This window comes from Elephas maximus, chromosome 10 (assembly GCF_024166365.1).
Source record: "Elephas maximus indicus isolate mEleMax1 chromosome 10, mEleMax1 primary haplotype, whole genome shotgun sequence".
Classification (NCBI taxonomy): Eukaryota; Metazoa; Chordata; class Mammalia; order Proboscidea; family Elephantidae; genus Elephas; species Elephas maximus.
The window spans coordinates 19301832-19320497 of NC_064828.1; the positions used below are offsets into that span (position 1 = coordinate 19301832).

Genomic DNA, 18666 nt, shown 5'->3' on the forward strand with positions numbered 1-18666 from the left:
AGGATGTGTGTGTCTGATAGAACTCTCTGAGGGGAGGGAACCAGTGGAGGAATGAGCTGAGGGATCTATAGCATTCCTTGAGAAGCTACAGAGCGTCTAGCTCAGGCTACATTGAGCACAGAGTTTATTGTTTTAGGCTTTCTTGGACAAGGTTTTTACTTAGCATGGGATTTATGGCATTTACTGCTAATGAATGTCTATTCTTAAATTACAAACCCCCCCATCTCAGCGCAATTCCCAGATGTCCTTCCAGGACCCCGGCTTCTTAAACACCAGCAGGAAGCATAAACTCTCCACTTCTCTGTTTTCCTCTTTCGTGTGGCTCCAGGCTAATGATGTGCAAGGAAAACACAGCCATCTATAAAGCCCCAGTGGTGTCCCCGTATTCTTCATTTATTTTGCATTTGATTATGCCACAAGTCGGATCTTGTTTCTTTCCTTTTTTAAAAGTTATTAGTTCAAATATTAATGTAGGAATATGGCATATATTGCCGCTCTTGATTGATGCCTTCCCAAAAACAGGAAGACGTGCTTGGATGAATTTTAAGAAAGTAGGGGTCCTGCAATGCCTTGCCGGAAGAGTTTTTCAGATACATAATTTAGATGCCCTCCAGGCAGGCTTTCAAGGCATTTTTGCCGGAGGGCAAGAAAAAATAACTATGACTGTTAAAAGTAAATGATTTTTGCTAATGCACAATTAATGCCAGAGAAAAGCACAGAAGAGAAAGATGTTGATAGAAACTTCTGATTAAGTGAGCACCCTACCTTGATGTGTATCTTTTTTTTTTTTAATGATAATGATCAGTGGTGCAGAAAGCTAAAAGTTTTCACGTCATGCAAATGCCCAGTGCAGGGTCATATGAGGAGTGCGTGAACGTGCGTGCTAAGGAGGTGACCATTCTGGGAGGGACTGAGCAGACAGTGTGTTATGTGCAATGAACAGTGACACAGTTACTGTCACCTATGCAGGCAGCCTAGAATATATAGACTACAGAACATTTAACTTGATTACCCTACAGTGTGTGTTCACTATGGGCATGGGGATGCATTTCCACCGAATGGGTTTTTCTGATGGCAGTTTTCCCACATTGGATTCCATAATTGACAAAGAGCTACTGCGCTGTGTCGGAGGACACAATTATAATTGAATTAATGATATGGGCGAGTGTGAGACACACAAAATTAACATTTGAAGAGGCCTGGTTTAATTTTGTCTTTTACATATTTGTGTCTCCAATTATACTTTAATGAAAGAAAACATACCCGCTTAATGGATTTCTTTCAACAAGCGTAGCTGAACCCATCATTAGCTGCACATCGTGGTTGGCACCCTTTCTGTGTGTTCTCTTAATGTATTTTATTTCTTTCCACTAGGGGATGGTTTAGACAACAGTGTAGCTTCACCTGGTACAGGTGACGACGATGATCCGGACAAGGACAAAAAACGCCAGAAGAAAAGAGGCATTTTCCCCAAAGTAGCAACGAATATCATGAGAGCATGGCTCTTCCAGCATCTCACAGTAAGTCAAGATGAAAGAGAGAGAGAGAGAGAAAGTTTTGGTTGTTTTGCTTTCTCCTAGCAAGTTGTGGAGCTCTGGCAGCACAATGGTTAAGAGCTCTGGCAGTTCAAATCCACCAGCTGCTCCTTGGAAACCGTATAGGGCAGTTCTACTCTGCCTGTAGGGTTGCTATGAGTCGGAATTGACTTGACGGCAGTAGGTTTGTTTGGTTGTTTTTTTTAAGCAAGTTATAGGGGCTCATACATATTATTTTAATAAGGTGCCTATTTTTTCTTTCTGGAAATAGGATGACTAGCAGAGCACTTAAGGTTTTACCAACTGTCACCATCCAAAGAGCATCCTCCAGAAAGTAGCAGTGTTTTTTTGTTGTTGTTGTTTTTGTTTTTTACTGGGCCAAGAATAGACCTTATTCAAAATGGTCTAGGCCCTTAAACAGTACATGTGAGTAAATTTGTTATTTGTGCTAAAAGGTACAAGAGCAACTTCAGATAATGGAACTGCAACCAAGGGAAATGGCTGCAAGGAGCCCATGAGCCCATAAACGTTGCCGATAACACTGTTAACGAAAGCAACCTTCTCTAGGAGGCAAAAAGAATACCTTGCCACATGCATGTCCAATCTCAGAGGTCAGGTGCACCTTTGATGGTCGAAGCCTCTTCTAAACATTTCGTGTATTTGTGTGACAAACGCAGCAGGGTTATAGGTGCTATAATTAATACCTTTGTTTGTGAGGTGGAGATGAAAGATTCTTTTTTTAGCTGTTCAAGTCTATTATCTTAAAAGCTAGACCTATTCACTTCTGGGAACGGATTAACTATGTGGGACATTTTTTTTAAGTAACAATTTATCTTCCTGTTTGCATTCGGTTTTATGTGTCGGTATATACAGTTGGCTATAAGCTCTCTCATGAAAAAAAATTACAATACGTTTTGACAGGGGAATGAGGCATTCTTCTATTTTACTGTTCATATGGAAATCTGGGGAAGATGGTAAAAATTTCGGAGGATGTTTTTTGCTATAATATTGTTTTCAGGCCATTCTATTTATGCTAACGCTTAAAAATAAAGTAGCACGTTGCAAGCAGAAGGTCTTCTTTGATTATCCAACTTGTGTGTTGCCATGCTGAATGACATTAGTTACAGTGTCATGGGTCCAGGACAAGGTTCCACTTTTATTTACGTTGGTAGTTGCTGATCTGCTCTTCTGGCAGAGCTACAAAGGGCAAGGGGTGGAGCGGGTGCGGGGAGGGAAAAGTGATAGGTTCACATTCCTAAATCGGCCATCTTGATGTTAGGACATTAGTAGCAAACTGAGGTATATCGATCTGGCGTGTGGTGTCAGGATTAGCTGGGAGAGCCAACGCTGCTGCCGTGGTCGTGGTTATTCTTGCCTTGCAGCTATGGCCATTTCAAAGGTCAGGGCCCTTCGCTGACTCGGCTCAGAGGAATTAGACAGAACATGCGGTCTCTGGGCTGATTACTTAACCAAAGACAAAATAATGAGTCCTAAGCAAATACTGACTAATTGAAAGGGCTGTAAATCCATTACATATTGGTCAGGGATAATCAGGAGTATTTAATCACTTTTATCTATTCAGGAGCACTGAAGCTGCAACAGCAAAGCCCTGAACCTTGCCATGTGGTTATTATTCTCATCATTATCAAAATTACTTCACAGCTGTTCTTTGCTACATCACCTCAGCTGGAGATTTACTAACCTGTAAAATGTTTTTAATTTGGAAGTCGAGTGCGTGTGAGGGGAGGGGCTTCTCATTTTTAACTGAAGGTTTGTTTGGTTAGAGTAGCAAGTAAGAAAGCCAAGGAAGCCACCGATGGCAGGCAAGCTGTTCTCTCCCCACGAGCTCACCTGGCTGCCTCTCTTCCTCCATTTCCCTTCATGCTCCGCCTTTCTTGGCACCGCCCCCCCCCAAAAAAAACAGACTTCAGCCACTATTTTCCAAGCAAAAACCTACACCTGTTTCAAACTTCCAGTAATCAAAACCAATATCACAGAGCAGCAGAACCTTAGAGAATTTGGCTGCTCTGTTTACAAATGAGGAAACTGAGACCCAGAAAGGGAAGTAATTAACTTAAGGTCAAGCTGGGACCAGGACCCAAGTCTTCTTAATCCCCAATTCTATGTGTTTTCCACCATGTTATGATGACTTTGCTAAAATCATCATCACCTTTAACAATTGCATATGAGTGTCATAACCTCCGCCATCAATAAGCTCAGAGTCTAAGGGGAAGGGGGCAGATTATGGAGCGAGTGCCATTTTCTTTAATTATTTGAAGCCTTCCTGCTTCTGCAGTAGAGAAGACTTTCTTTATATTTGTCTCTTCAAACCAGGAGCCCTGGTGGTGCAGTGGTTAAGTGCTTGGCTGTTAACTGAAGGGTTGGCGGTTCGAGCCCACCAGTGGTTCCTTGGGAGAAAGATGTGGCAGTCTGCTTCCATAAAGATTACAGTTCTGGAAACCCCACGGGGCGGTTCTACTCTGTCCTACTATGAGTCAGAATCCGCTTGACGGCAACAGGTTTAGGCTCCTCAAGCCAACTGTTCCGTTCACTGCTGATATTCTGTGAGTTGAGCCCCACAGGGAAGTGTCAGAAGCACTTGACACCTGTCCTGTGGATCTCTGATCTCCCACCTCCCCGTCCAGGACTGTGCCCCTGGCACGCGTGTGTGGCCAGTGATTCCAGCGCACTGATAATGCTTGCACAGGTCGTGTAAGGTGCTGCAAATGAACTGCAAGTCATTACCCCCACCCTAAAAGTGCAGAAGGCTTGGTGTTGAGTTCTCTGCCCAACTAAAACTTTTAATTAACGCATGCCCTTGGAGTGGGGAGAGAGAAGACTCAAACAGCCTGAACAGTGGAGCCAGGAAACCTGCATTTCACGTTCAGCTTTTCTCTGACCCTCAGTTAAGTCGACGAAGTGCTCTGGACCTTTCATTTCTGCATCTTTAAAATGAGAGGGACAAGTTGCAGGATCCCGCCTCATGTGTTTTGGTTCTTCCGCACTCAGGAATATCACTAGCAAGAGCATTGCTGTGCCCCAGCCTCACGGTCGGTCGTCCTTCTGTCCCTTCCCTCTTTCTTTTTACTTTTCAGTAAGTGCTTTATGTTTCTCCTCCCTGTGACCTTCTTTTCACAACTTGCCCCTCTTATTACTTTCTCCTAGAGCTTTGTCTCCCAACCTTTCTGCTCCCCTCCCCTGCCTTGCCTGCACCTCCCTTGTGTCTCAGGGAGATTCTCCTCAGCTCCCATTTTGAAATTCCTCCCCCTTTTCATCCTGCCTTCACCCCAGCTGCAGAGTAGAGGTTCAGTAACTTTGATGAGGATGGTCCTGTAAAACTTTTACTTTCCCATCTTTAATGAGCTGGTGGATCTGAAAGATTTAGTCGGCTGTAATTCTGAGCCCAGAAACCAAGAATAGAGACCCCTCACTAGCGACATGTTAATTTAGACTTCTTTTCTTTCGTGCACTAGCGGGCATGAGGAAGTTCTTGGAAATAGAAATGCCCCAGTATATATATTTTCTGTCATTTAATTAATTTCAACTTTCAAAGTGAAATGTTGGCTCTAGCTCACTGAAAATAGATGTAGTCTAAATTATTATTTCATGTAAATTTCTTTGCAAGTGCAGGATTCAATGTGCATTCCTTCATTATTAGTCTCTTTAACATTTTTCAAACTGGTTTGTTCTCTTTTGTGCAGTATGACCTGTTCTTGTATTACAATAATCCCCGATGTACCCTTTTTTCTTTCTTTTTTAAAAAAAGAAGCTAATTGAATTATCTCATTATTTTAATTTGTTAAGCAAATGTATTTTGTATCTCAGGATGTGTTCTTAAAGAAGGGGGCTGCTAAGGCTTTGCCCCCTGAATGGGCCATTGGCCCATTTTGACATTCATGCATTCATTAACTAGCCGAACATAAAAGAACTCTGGTTGTATTTTTTTTTTTCCAAACACCCAACCAGCATGGAGCAACTTTTTCCAATAAGCCACAGGGGTCTCTCTACATATGTTCTCAACTGCAAGCTATTGTCACCTATTCTGAATACCTCAAAAGGCCCAGGGAAAAAAGAACCCCACCTCAACAAAGGCTAACTGTAGCAATTGTTAAGTCTTAGTCTCAATATGACAAAAATCATTAACCTTCAGTTTTCTTGGAAGAACAAATTCCACTACAACTGTAACAGTTAAAATAGTCTCTCAAATTCCAGCTTTAGGGGTGAAGGTGATAAACTTGCAGCTAAGTGATTATATTGAGAAAAATATTTAAACCAAATCCAAAGTAGCATTAAGGAAAAATCAAAAGACTATTTGATATGTTGAAGCATTTCCATATTCAGAGTTAAACACTTTGGATTTGCTTAATCTGGTGCTAAATAATTATTTTCTAGTTTCTAACCACCAGTTTTCAAACTATCCTTTTAAAAAAATGCTTCTAAAAAAATCATGGTAACTTTAAGGAAATATGTATATGTGTGTGTATATATTTTTCTTTAGAAGTTCAAGTAGCAAAAGCTCTATCTATATTATACCCCTTCAGTTGGCTGCTCACTCTGCCTGGCTTCTCAGGCAGAGAAGAAAAGATCGAAGAAAGAATCCGATGGACATGTATTGGTTTTGCTGGTATGTGCCCAATGGTAAAACAAAGCAAACAAACAAAAAAACCCTAGGGAAATTTCAGGGAAGTATATTCCTTTCACGAACACTCAGAGATTATGATATCATAAAAGTAAGCCTGCCATTACAACTGTTTTTATTTGCCTTCAAAGATAAAGAAAGAAACAGCAAGAAATAAAGACCTGGGCTAACGGTTTATTCATAACCATGAAAAACTCCTCCACACCAAGAAGCCCTTAGTGTGTTCAATTAAGCTCTCAGGCACCTCCACTTGCCACCTTCAAGAGCTTCTGAGTTGTGCTGCAAAGAATATGTTTGATCATGGAATGAAAACAGGAAGTGCTCACACACAAAGACACTACTTGCTCATACCAGTTTCAGACTAAAGGTTTTCATATTTGAAAACACAGGGATAAAGCTGACAATCAGGGAATGTGGGATTTCTTTCAAAGATATGTGTGCAGAATCAGAAGCGAATCTGTTTACAAGTGATGCAGGCTTCTTGAGACTGCAGGTTCTATAAAATGCTGCCCTTTGTTCAGGGCAAAATGCATTTGTCTCCTCTCCCTGTCTCCAGTGGTTGGGGAGAGGGATAAAGTCAGCCTCGCAGTTTATTCATTTCACTCCTTGCCTATTAGAATTTGTTCTATGAGATTTTGGCAAGAAAACGCAGATTGTGAAGTATCCGTCCTACAGAGCCAATGCCCTCATGTTGTGAGTAAATACAGCTCCATGTTTCATTGGAAAAACACTTGTTTCTTCTCCAGAGAGTTCACCAAGACTGTATGATAGTAACTTAGTCAACTCAGATTTGTTCTTGTAATGTATGTGTGTGTGCATGCACATAAGAGAGGGAGACAGACAGAGGGATTATTTTGCCTTTTAACTAGTTCTCTTCACCTTGTGTCAATCCAGATGACTTCTTTTCCTAAAGGAGGCAGTACAGTGTTGAGATTGAGAGCACAGGAACTGGAGTCTGCAACACACTAGATGTTTGATCTCAAGCAGTTACCCTGTTTGAGCCTCACTGTCCACATCTGTAGAATGGGCATAATCTTAGAACCCACCAAATCAGGTTGGGGTACTGATTAAATCAGATAGTAGAAAGCATTCAGCCCCATGCCTGGCTTATATAATAAGTGCATAATATAAAGTAACTATAAGTCTTTTTTTTTTTTTTTTTTATAAGTCTTATCTTAATCTAGTTGAATGGATAGCAGGAGACTTTGGCTGGTGGAACTGATCAACCTAAGTCGCTACATACTTGTCTAGGACTATATGAGTTGGGGAGACCAGGTTTGCCAATCCAATCACAAATGCCCATAGTAGGAGAGAACATAAGTCTAGATCCAGTCTGCTGAGGAGGCCATGTAAACATCTGATGGCTACTCGTTGATGCTAGGTGGTGACATCAGTCCTGGTGCCAGGTGAAAGCCAGAGCATCTTGGTGAGCCTTCTGGGATGGGGTAGGAGGTGGAGAAGAAGCTGGCTATGGAATAGTTCAGAATGCCTCAGCTGGGCCTACATGTTGATAGAGAACGCTCCCTTTCACTGTCAGGGTTCCCATATGTGAACAGAATCCAGAACTGCCTGCTTCCTCAGAGCGTTAAAGTCTAGGCTCTGACAGACAAACTTGGTATGGCTTTTTAAAAAGGGGGACGCTGAATGTGAAATTAGAAGAATTGGGTTTGAGCTCTGTGATCTTGGGCAAGTTATTCAACTTCTCTGACCCTATCTTCTTATCTACAAAATTAAAATAGTTAATATTTGCCGTACTCAGCTGGTTGGGTTCCTGTGTGGTTCAAACGATTTAATCATTTTGTCAGGTACAGTAAAATCTGTGAAAGTCAGAACCTGTATAGGTGGAAACCTGTCGGAGAAGGAAAACTCAAATATTTTCCACTAATAGAGAACGATAGAAAAATGATAAGACTGCACCCCATCAAAGGCAGAAAACTTGTGAGACCTGGAAAAGCAAGGCAATCCTGTGGAGTCCTGGCCCTCACAGGTTACACTGTACAATGTGCTACACAAATGTTAAGTGTTTTTGGTCTTTTGGCTGTGTACTTCAGTTTCCAAGTGCTTGAGGCCTCTACCAATAACCAGTTGACATAGAGTTGACTCCGACTCATGGAGACCTCGTGTGTCATCATTTTTTGGGAAGTAGATTGCCAGGTTTTTCCTCTTAGGCACCTTTGAATGGCCTTGAACCTCCAACCCTTTGGTTAGCAGCTGAGCACATTAACTCTTTGCACCACCAAGGATTCTGCTTGAAGCCTCTGTTGTTGCTAGGTGCCATCAAGTCAGTTTCGACTCATAGCGACCCCACGTACAACAGAATGAAACGCTGCCAAGTCCTTGCCATGCCCACAGTTGTTGTTACGCTTGAGCCCATTGTTGCTGCCACTGTGTCAATCCATCTCGTAGAGGGTCTTCCTCTCTTTCACTCACCCTGTACTTTACCAAGCATGATGTCCTTCTCCAGGGACTGATCCTTCCTGACAGGATGTCCAAAGTATGTAAGACATAGTCTTGCCATCCTTGCTTATAGTACCTCACAAAAACACCAAGGGTGAGTGATCTAGCCCTGCCCACCTCCTTCATCTCTACCCCAGTTTTGCCACTTGTACCTTTCCACAAGAGTAGCCATGGAGACACTGGGATAATTTCTATCATTAGACATCTTTTTAAGGAACTTGAATGGTTAATAAAATCAGTATTTCTTGGACATTAGTTACTTCTCCTTGGAAATTAGTGCCTTCATACTTCTGAGATTGGTCTACTTAATGCTAATAGCTCTAGGCCAAATTGGAGCCCTGGTGGTACAGTGTTTAAGAGTTCGGCTGCTAACCAAAAGGCTGCCAGTTCAAATCCACTAGCTGCTCCTTGGAAGCCCTATAGGACAATTCTACTCTGTCCTGTAGGGTCGCTATGAGCTGGAATCGACCCGACGGCCATGGGTTTGATTCGGTTTTATAGGCCAAGTTAATACCAAATAAAATGTTGACCTTACTTTTACAGTAAGACAGCGCCTTTCTCAGATTCAGAGATGCAAATGTGGGCTGAATACAAGTCGGGGCTCGGGGCTGAGAACTACTTCTGCAGAAGTGCATATGTAGAACATATAGCTGAAAAACACTGGCAGAGTGAGTGTCTCACAAACATACGGCGCAGTGAGGCTGCCCCTAGCTTTAGCCTTTGCATTGTTTTTCTGCTTGCCAGGAGAAAACATCTGTGAATTATTTGAATGGAACCGTAGACTGGAGATGGTCTGAACTGGTGTCATCTCTGTTTAATTTCAGGAAATGATGTCACAATGCATTGAGTAATAATGCTGGGTGATTTCTTGTCCCTGGGAATGCTGTCCTAAGCATTTCGCTTCTCTTGCAATGTTTCCAATTAACTGTAAGCTTGAGCGTTCTTCCTATTTCATAATGATTTTCAGGGGGTGGGGGGGTGGGAGATTGGGGTGGGAAGAGTGGTAATTTCAGAGGTTGCAGAGGTTCAGAGCTCATGGCACATCCATCATGTCCTTACTGGGACAGGACACTAAACGTCGGGGCTGTGATCACCAGTGGCTGGTTGGTTTTCAAGAATGTCTAAAAAATGAAAGCCTGTACATTCTGATCCTAGCTGTCCAAAGAGTAACTAGGTAATTTTAATAGCAACCTGCATGCTGTAGCTCCTGCCTTTTGCAAAGTTTCCATGCACTCCCTTCTTCTGTAAAGAATAGAGGACATAAGTCAATTCTGTGTGCCATCTGTCGTCGTTTTTACAATTTCCCAAATTAAAGAGACAGGCCAAAAATCGAATGTTGTGTTGAATCCTGGAAACTTCTCTAGAAGAAAGAAAATTGCAACTGATACTTGGTCTCTCTTGAAGAAACAAACAAGGAAACAAACGAATTGCGTGCTGTGGTGCCATAACCTTTTACTTATAGGCCCGATGTGGGGTTTAGAATTGGATTATGAGGGGTTCTGCACGTGAAAGACTGATACGTGTTTGGGATCCAGCGGCCTTTGTCCTCATGTATGTGAATGACGTTGAGGTGAAGTCTCTGGTACAGTGGGGACGAGATGTGAGGTCTGCTCAGTGCCAAAATGTCGCAGTCAAGACATTTCAAAAGTACGCCAGGCAACTCCGTTTAAAAAGAAGTTCAGCTGAGAGAGACTAAGAAAATTAACTCAGCGATTATTAGCCCCTAGCTGACAGGCACATTTTTAACATACGTAACTGAGGAAGGAGATTGAAGAATCAAATCCTTATTAAATTACCATCAAAAAGACACTAAAATAATTATTAGCTCAAAGTTTAGCACCCAATTTCATAAAATATCACTCTAAGCATAATTGTTTAAAAATACGTTAAAGAATTCAAGGAGATGGGGAAATTGAAGACCCTTGAATAAAAGAAAATAGAAGGCTGTGCATATCTGAATATTCAGCTATTTAAAAACTCTAAGAATAGAGTGCCATTAAATGCTGTTCAGTGAGATCCCTGAATATTCATTTGGATCAGAGGGAAAATTTCCATTTCTTCCTTCCACAGGACCACAGTTCACAAGAGTATTCCGTGCTGAAGTGAAGTTACTGGGAATTACAGGCAAAACTGCCTGGGTTATGAGAAGAACACTGACTGTCCCTCAGCATTGCCACACGTGACCTTAATGTTCAGAACTAATTTTGATTTTAGAGAGCGTGACTGCACAGATTTCAGAGGACTCCTGGAAATGTCCTGCCTTCTCAGTGTTATGATACATTTTCACAATTCGGAACAGATTATGAAGTCTAAAGACGATACTCAGCCCTATTGCTCCCGTTAAGAAATAGTAACTTGGGTAGGAAGCATTAGGTTGGTTGAATGGGATTTGCCTCGTTATAGTTATGTGCTGGGTACCACTTTCTAACTTGATTGGCAGCAGTTGTTTACAGTATGCAGAGTAAACACTGGCACCCTTTAAAGGTGTATTATCCTCTTAAAACATAATAGTAATGCCATTTTCATGCTTTTACATTTGCTATTCATGTTTTGAACTGCCAAGTCCCAAATCTGCCAGAACTAATTTAAGTTGTTTTTATCTAATAGTGGATAAGTTGTCAAGTCACAATATAATGGCAGATAATTTTTCTTAAACTATGGTTTTATTTCCTGGTTATAATAGATAACATGAATATTTGTTGAACCTGACTTGACTGTCCACAAAAAAATAAAATAAAATGCCACAACTCAAGAGACTCTTATTGTGGGATTCTGGGAGGACAAGAAATGAAAAGAATATTATCTAGTTATTCGTACCACTATAGAAAATTAACATGGGTAACCAATGGGCCCTCTTCCAACCCCCTTTCCCAAATTTACTGATATCTGATTTGCATAATTTAGCGAGAAGATTAAGATCCACCCTTGTTAATCTCTGAAGCTAAACTTGTTGCTGCTTTTAATACCTCAGTTATCACTTTATAAATCAATATCTAGATTTGTTTTTATTTATTGCATGATTGCCCTAGGATCATAAATACTCCAGAATTACTTTCGGCTGGAAATATCTGGCTTCAATTCCACAGCTAATAATTTAGAAAGTAGTAACCCCTTAACTTGGATCATACTAAACCAAAAAAAACATATCAAACCCATTGCTGTCGAGTCAGTTCTGATTCATAATGGTCCTATAGGACAGAGTAGAACTACCCATAGGGTTTCCAAGGAGCAGCTGGTGGATTCAAACCACTGACCTTTTGATTAGCAGCCAAGCTCTTTAACCACTGTACCACCAGGGCTCCAGTGGGTCATACTACAGTTGTAAAATTGCTTATTTTTTTAACCTAGACACATGGTGTGACCCCATTGGAAGACGACAATAAACAACCCAAGTCTACTGGGAGTGGACTACACTAGTCTTTTTAAAAGGAAAAGGCTTTTATTCAACAGGAGAAATAAGTCCTGGATTATTCCCTGTAGGCTTGGTGACATGTTGGAACTCTGTATAAAAGCAGCCTGATTTTTTTCCCTATGCTGAAAAGTTATAGGTTCCATTTCAGTATTTCAGGATACCTGCAGGCAGCTCGTGAGTTGTTACACTTGTTTTAAACCCTGCCTCACCATGAAATGGAAAAAAAAAAAGTAGTTAGAGAGCGTGGGCAATATGAGATCATTATTCGTCAATTATAGGCTCGGGTTTTGCTTTAGTTTCTGGGAAACCGTAAGTTTAGATCTGTGTGGCGAAATCCCACTGATTACGTGATGGCACTTTGATAAAGACCCCTCTTATAGCTTAATCCTGAAGCTTTTATGTTCTCTGGTGAACTGCTTAAGAGATAATCAAATATGACCATGTGGAAAGGCATCAGTTTTTAACATGACTTTTGTTACCAGTAGGGCATCCTTTGAAAAAAGTCTGAAATTTTTTTCCAGAGGCAGTTTGTAGAAAAGAGTGATTGGATGTTCTTTGGTCCTTAACATGGTTGCACTCTTTGTCAGGGAGTATAAAATGTATGTATGATCAGTTAAACAGAGAAAACAGAGAAGGCTGTGCTTAATTCTCGTGAATCTGTGGTTGGGCCTGATCCAGACACTGGAAATGCTTATAGTTCATAAAAGAATCAGTGTTTTTTCCTACCTGTTGGATAGTGAGGGCAATCTGTTAATTCTTTTGTGCTTTATAGAAACACACACACACACAAACAAATATTTCAGACCAGGGCAAAAGAAATTCCTACAGTTTGTAAGACTTGATAAGAATCCCTGGGTGGTAGAAATGGTTAATGCCCTCGGCTGCTAACCAAAAGGTTGGAGGTTCGAGTAGACCCCAAGGCACCGCAGAAAAAACACCTAGCAATCTACTTCCAAAAAGGTAGCCATTGAAAACTCTAGGGAGCACAGTTCTACGCTGACACTCATGGAATTGCCATGAGAGAGAGTCAACTCAACAGAAACTGGTTTATAAGACTGTATACCAGAGACGTCGTGGACCAGTTTGCAGTTACTTGATTAGGGTCCTAGTTGTACCTCAACCTTTACTGTCTGTGTCATTTTGGACAAGTCCTTTAACTTTCGTGAGTGTCACTTTTCTCACCTCATTGTTGTGAGGGCTAGTTGAGATTACAAATAATCTTTTGAAAAGGGTAAAATGGTATACAAGTATAAAACAATATTCATAATATTTTCATATTATCCTCTAAAATAATTAATTTTCTCTGTCTTTGCTCCATGAAACTTGAACTTGGATATGGATGAAATACTTTTCAAAGGGAGATATTGTATGTGGTCCCTCTGACCTACATCTAATTGGAATGGAGATTAAATCCTACAGCTAGTGTGAGGTGTACAGGGAGAACAAAGACCTTACAGACCAGTCAGACTGTGGCACAGTTGTGTGTGTGTGTGTGTGTGAATAAAAGTCATTTTAATAAGAAAATTTATCATTTTTATAAAAAAAGCTGTCCATCTTAAACATGATCATTACTCAGCAAGCACATTTCACATACTGTCAATAAATGTGTTCACCATTGAAGTGAAAGCCACTGTGTTTTCCTCATTGGGAATATTGCTTTCAGTTATCTTTTTTTTTTTTTAAAGAAATAAACTTTTTTTTGTTAAAGTTGAAAAACTCTAAAATAAAAGGACTTGTACTCAAATATTTATATGAGACCAAACACTCAGATGAAAGGAAGAAAATGTAGTCATTGCAATCAATTTTTGCTTTGTTCTCAGGATGTGCAAGCAAGGATCTAAGCTTACTTCCATGAGATAAAAGCTGTGTTCTAAAAGATTATCAGACAGTGCAACTGAATATTGTTGGTCCCTGTACTGAGTGGATAGCTAGCTGCTCAGATGGAATAAAAAGCCAATAGCTTTTTTTTTTTCTTTATTGTACTTTAGGTGAAGGTTTATAAAGTAAATCAGTTTCTCACTAAACAATTAATGCACATATTTTGTAACATTGGTTGCCAATCCCATAACATGTCAACGTTCGCCACTTCTCAACCCTGGGTTCCCCGTTACCAGCTTTCCTGTCCCCTCCTGCCTTCTCATCCCTGCCCCTGGTCTAGTATGCCCATTTGGTTTCCTTTTGTTTTATGGGCCTGTCTACTCTTTGGCTGAAGGATGAACCTCCAGAGTGACTTCAGTACTGAGTAAAAGGGTGTCTGGGGGCCATATGCTCAGGGCTTCTCCAGTCTCGGTCAGACCAGTAAGTCTGGTCTTTTTCTTTTTGTGAGTTAGGATTTTGTTCTCCATTTTTCTCCAGCTCTATCAGGAACCCTCTATTGTGATCCCTGTAAGAGCAGTCAGTGGTAGTAGCTGGGCACCATCTAGTTATGCTGGACTCAGTCTGGTGGAAGCTATGTTACTTGTGGGTCATTAGTCCTTTGGACTAATCTTTCCCTTGTGTCTCTGGCTTTCTTCATTTTCCCTTGCTTCAGACAGGGTGAGACCAGTGGATATCTTAGATGGCTGCTCACAAGCTTGTAAGACCCCAGACACTACTCACCAAAGCCAAATGTAGAACATTTTCTTTATAAACTATGTTATACCAATTGAGCTAGATGTCCCTCAGGACCATGGTCCCCAGTGTGGCACAGTTGTAATGGCATCATGAGTCAGTGTAATTTTTGGAATCTTATAAACTCAACTTTTTTAGGATTGAACTTACAAAAAATAACTGGGTGATATTTAACCTCATAATAAATGTATTCTCACTTGTGTTACAACAGTTTTGGAACAAATTCCTTGGTGATTTGCACATGTATATTCTTTTTCCATAAATACTTCGTCCTGAGAGTTAATCAGTCCCCAAACCTGCCATTTTTCATCCTGGCCAAGCTGGTGGGGAGCAGCAGTTTTCCACCTTTAAAAATGGTGATCTCATAGCCTCACTCTAAAGATGGTTGAATCCTATGACAGACACAGAGATTAGTGGGATTATTTATTCTTTCCAGAAGATAGTTTCAATCTGGATGCTAAGTATGGCTTCCTCTCATTCTACATTCAGGGATTTGCGGGTGTTAACAGCTGTTATGGCAGAATCCACTTGGGTTGTAACATAGAATACATATGGGAGACTACTGGGAAAGTGCATTGAGGCTGTAGATTTAGGCACATTAGCTAGGTATCCAGGTGTGAGAACCTCTCTGAATGTTAGAAACATTGGGACTACACTTTGAGATTTGAGGCTGATCTTCATAGAAGTAAATGATTGAAACCATAGTGCTGGATAAAGGTTAATGAGGGAGAGAGGGCATAGACAGCAGGGGTTAGAGGATAGAATCTTGGTAATGACTAGATTTAAAGGGTGGAAGAGAAAAAGTAATGAGCGGAGATAAAGAAGTCAGACCAGTAGGGCACAATCAGATCATGTGGAGAGGGAATGAGTTTCAAAGTAGAGGAAGTAGATTCTGTAGAAAGGTTAAGGACAATGATGACTAAAAATAAGCCTTTGGATTTGGCACTTGGGGGTCATGGTCTATCTTTGAATTCTTCCGGCTGAGGAGTGAGCAGGCAAAGTTGGAAGGGACTTAGAACAGGAAATGGTGTGTGCAGTGTGCAGGGTTCATTAGCAGAGGCGTGTCAGGTGAATCAGGTATATCAGCAAAGGGAAGGAATCCAGCAGGGAGAGACGGAGCTTGAGAGACCCCAGGAGGGAGAGATGGAAGTGTAGGTGTGGAGGGTGGAGATAATGAGGATAGATAATGCGTGTTTCGAGAAGACGAAGCCAGTGAATATAAGGGTCAGTTCACAGGTAGAAAGGTAGGGAGGAGACAGATAGATTTCATAAAGAGTAGGAACAGAGCTGAGAAGATTCAGGTAAGAGCCTTTCTGACTGGACGATTAGGAGCCCTGGAGAGTGTGAGGGCATGAGTTTGGAAATGCGTACAAATGTGCAGCCAGGGCCAGGCTGGAAGGAAACCTTCCCACATTATTTCATTCTTTCTCAGGCAATGCTTACGAGCTCAGGGCCAAACCAGAACCAGACCAAAACTGTTGCCGTCCAGTTGATTCCGACTCATAGCGGAATCATATGGTTTCCAAGGAGTGGCTGGTGGGTTGGAACTACTGACCATTGGGTAAGCAGCCGAGCTCTTAACCACTGTGCCACCAGGGTTCCGAGCTCAGGACCAGGAGGAGCAAAAACAGACAATAGGAAAAAACCTAGGACTACGGTTTGAAGACATGAGGGAAAGGGAGAACGTTAAGGAGAGATTTCTGACTCATAAGTCAAAATTCCAATGAGATTTTTTTCCCCTTGGATTATGACAGAAAACAATTAAGAAAAGTTAAGATATTTTTAAAAAAGTAAAATGAGGGAGGTCTTGCCCTGAGTATTGTTAAAATTTATTATTAAGCTGCAAGGTGTGGTACTGGATAAAATCATTGACGGAATGAACGTTTGAGCAAAATAAGAATCCACAAATAAACCCAAACATATAGAGACAAAAAAAAGAATGATTAATAAAACATTTTTAGATAGTTGTTTAATTATTTTTTAAAAAAACAATCGATAATCTCCCTCAAAATAGGTTCCAAAAAGAGTTCTTTGAAATAGATGTGAATAATTATTTGCCCTTTGTTTAGTGAAATCTTTTCCGAGCATAAGAACAAAGGATAAAGATAAGCAAAAAAGGTAAAGAAAAATAATGATGGATTTAGTTAAATAAAAATTAAGAGCTTTTGAATGTCAAGAAAGCACCATAGTAAAATAAAGACAGATGTTAAACTGGTACAAATATGTGCAACATCATATAACAGGCAAAGAGTTGGTGTCTGTAATAAATAAAGAGTTGTACAAATCAATAAGGAAAAAAAAGGCAGAGAAGATGGCATCACAAGATGGACTTGTGAATAAGTTCTCTTACAAAAGAAGAAATCCAAATGGCCAATAGGGATTTGAAAAATGTTCAATGTCGTTAGTAACTAAAGAAATAAAAATAAAATTAGCAATGAGTTACTATTTTTTCTTCCAAACTAAGAAAGACTAAAAAAATCATGTCGTGTCAGGACTGTCCAGAATGGAAGGAAATATCTACTCAATAATGCCTATGAAATTTGTCTTTCTGGAATTTAAACTGGTAATATGTGTAAGAGGAGCCCTGGTGGCACAGTGGTTAAGAGATTGGCTGCCAACCAAAAGGTCAGGAGTTCAAATCCACCAGCGCTCCTTGGAAACCCTATGGGGCAGTTTTATTCTGTCCTATAGGGTCTCTACGGGTCTGAATCAACTTGATGGCAATGGATTTGGGGGGGGGGGACTATGTGTAAAAATAAATGAATAAATAAACCTAAACATGCTGTTATCCTTTGACCCAGTCATTCAGTTCCTAGAAGTTTATCATAAGGAAACCACCAGCAATGTACACAAAACTATGCAGAAAGTATAAAGATGTTATTATGACAATAAAAATGGAGAAACACCTATATTCTCAATTATAAGAGACTATGATGGAATGATGGAATATTATAGACTGCTATGTAATCATTTAAAATTATGTTATCAAAAATATTTCAAGATATGAGAAAGTATCTTAGTGTTGCTAAGTGAAAGAAAAGAGAGAAGGCAGCTTGCACAGTGTGGTTCCCATTTTGTAAAAAAATATAAATGTATGAATATATACAGAGAGGAGCATACGATTAAAGTGTTGACGGTGGTTATCCTTGGATAGTGAGATCTGTGTGACTGGTTTATTTTCTTTTTTATCCTTAAATTTATGGCTTTGGATTTTTCAACAGAATGTGCACTCTATTTCTAATCCAGGACCCAAACCGACTGCCGTTGAGTCAATTCTAACTCATAACCACCCTACAGGGCAGAGTAGAACTGCCCCATAGGGTTTCCAAGGCTGTAAATCTTTATAGAAGCAGGCTGCCTCATCTTTCTCCCTTGGAGGGGCTAGTGGGTTTGAACCACCCATGTTTTGATTAGCAGCTGAGCACTTAACCACTCTACCACCAGAGCACCTTAATCCAGGACGATACGTTTTATTTTAATAAAGAACCATGATGGGTTGTTTTTGGATGCCATCGAGTTGATTTTTGACACATAGCAACCCCATGTGACATGGTAGACTTGCCCCATAGGGTTTTCTAGGCTGTAATCTTTACAGGAACAGATCACCAGGTCTTTGTCCAGTGGAGCCTCTGAGAGGGTTTGAACCTCCACCTTTCAGTTAACAGCTGAGCTGTTACCATTGTGCAACCAGGGCTCCTTATGGTAGGTAGAGGCAAATGAAGTGTGGTATTGTATCGGGAAAACCAGGGGACCATGGGGATGGGGAGGGGAAGGTTGGGGGGTGTAGAAAGTCATGATGAAGATTAAGAGGGAGAACAGAGGAGCAGGGAAGGAGAATTTTAGGGTCTGAGACCTTGGAAGTGCAACATCTCTGCTAGAGGAGATCCAGGATTGTTGAAATAGAGATGGAGGACTTTGGAGGACCTTTGTCACACATAGCAAAGCTTCCAAAAGTCAGGATAAGTCATGAAGTGGAGAGGAACATTCCATCAGGTACAGAGGAAAGTGGGTGT

The 18666-nt window shown here is 40.8% G+C and overlaps 1 protein-coding gene across 7 annotated transcripts in view; it reads left to right on the forward strand.

Annotated features, from left to right (window-relative positions):
- The window catches only part of MEIS2 (Meis homeobox 2), a 231033-nt gene that overhangs the window by 68446 nt on the left and 143921 nt on the right, over positions 1 to 18666 (forward strand). For all 7 annotated transcript variants that reach the window (XM_049899629.1, XM_049899632.1, XM_049899631.1 and 4 more), the window contains one exon: positions 1375 to 1520. In XM_049899629.1, the coding sequence (XP_049755586.1) occupies positions 1375 to 1520 (146 nt within the window). The remainder of the gene's footprint in view (positions 1 to 1374; positions 1521 to 18666) is intronic.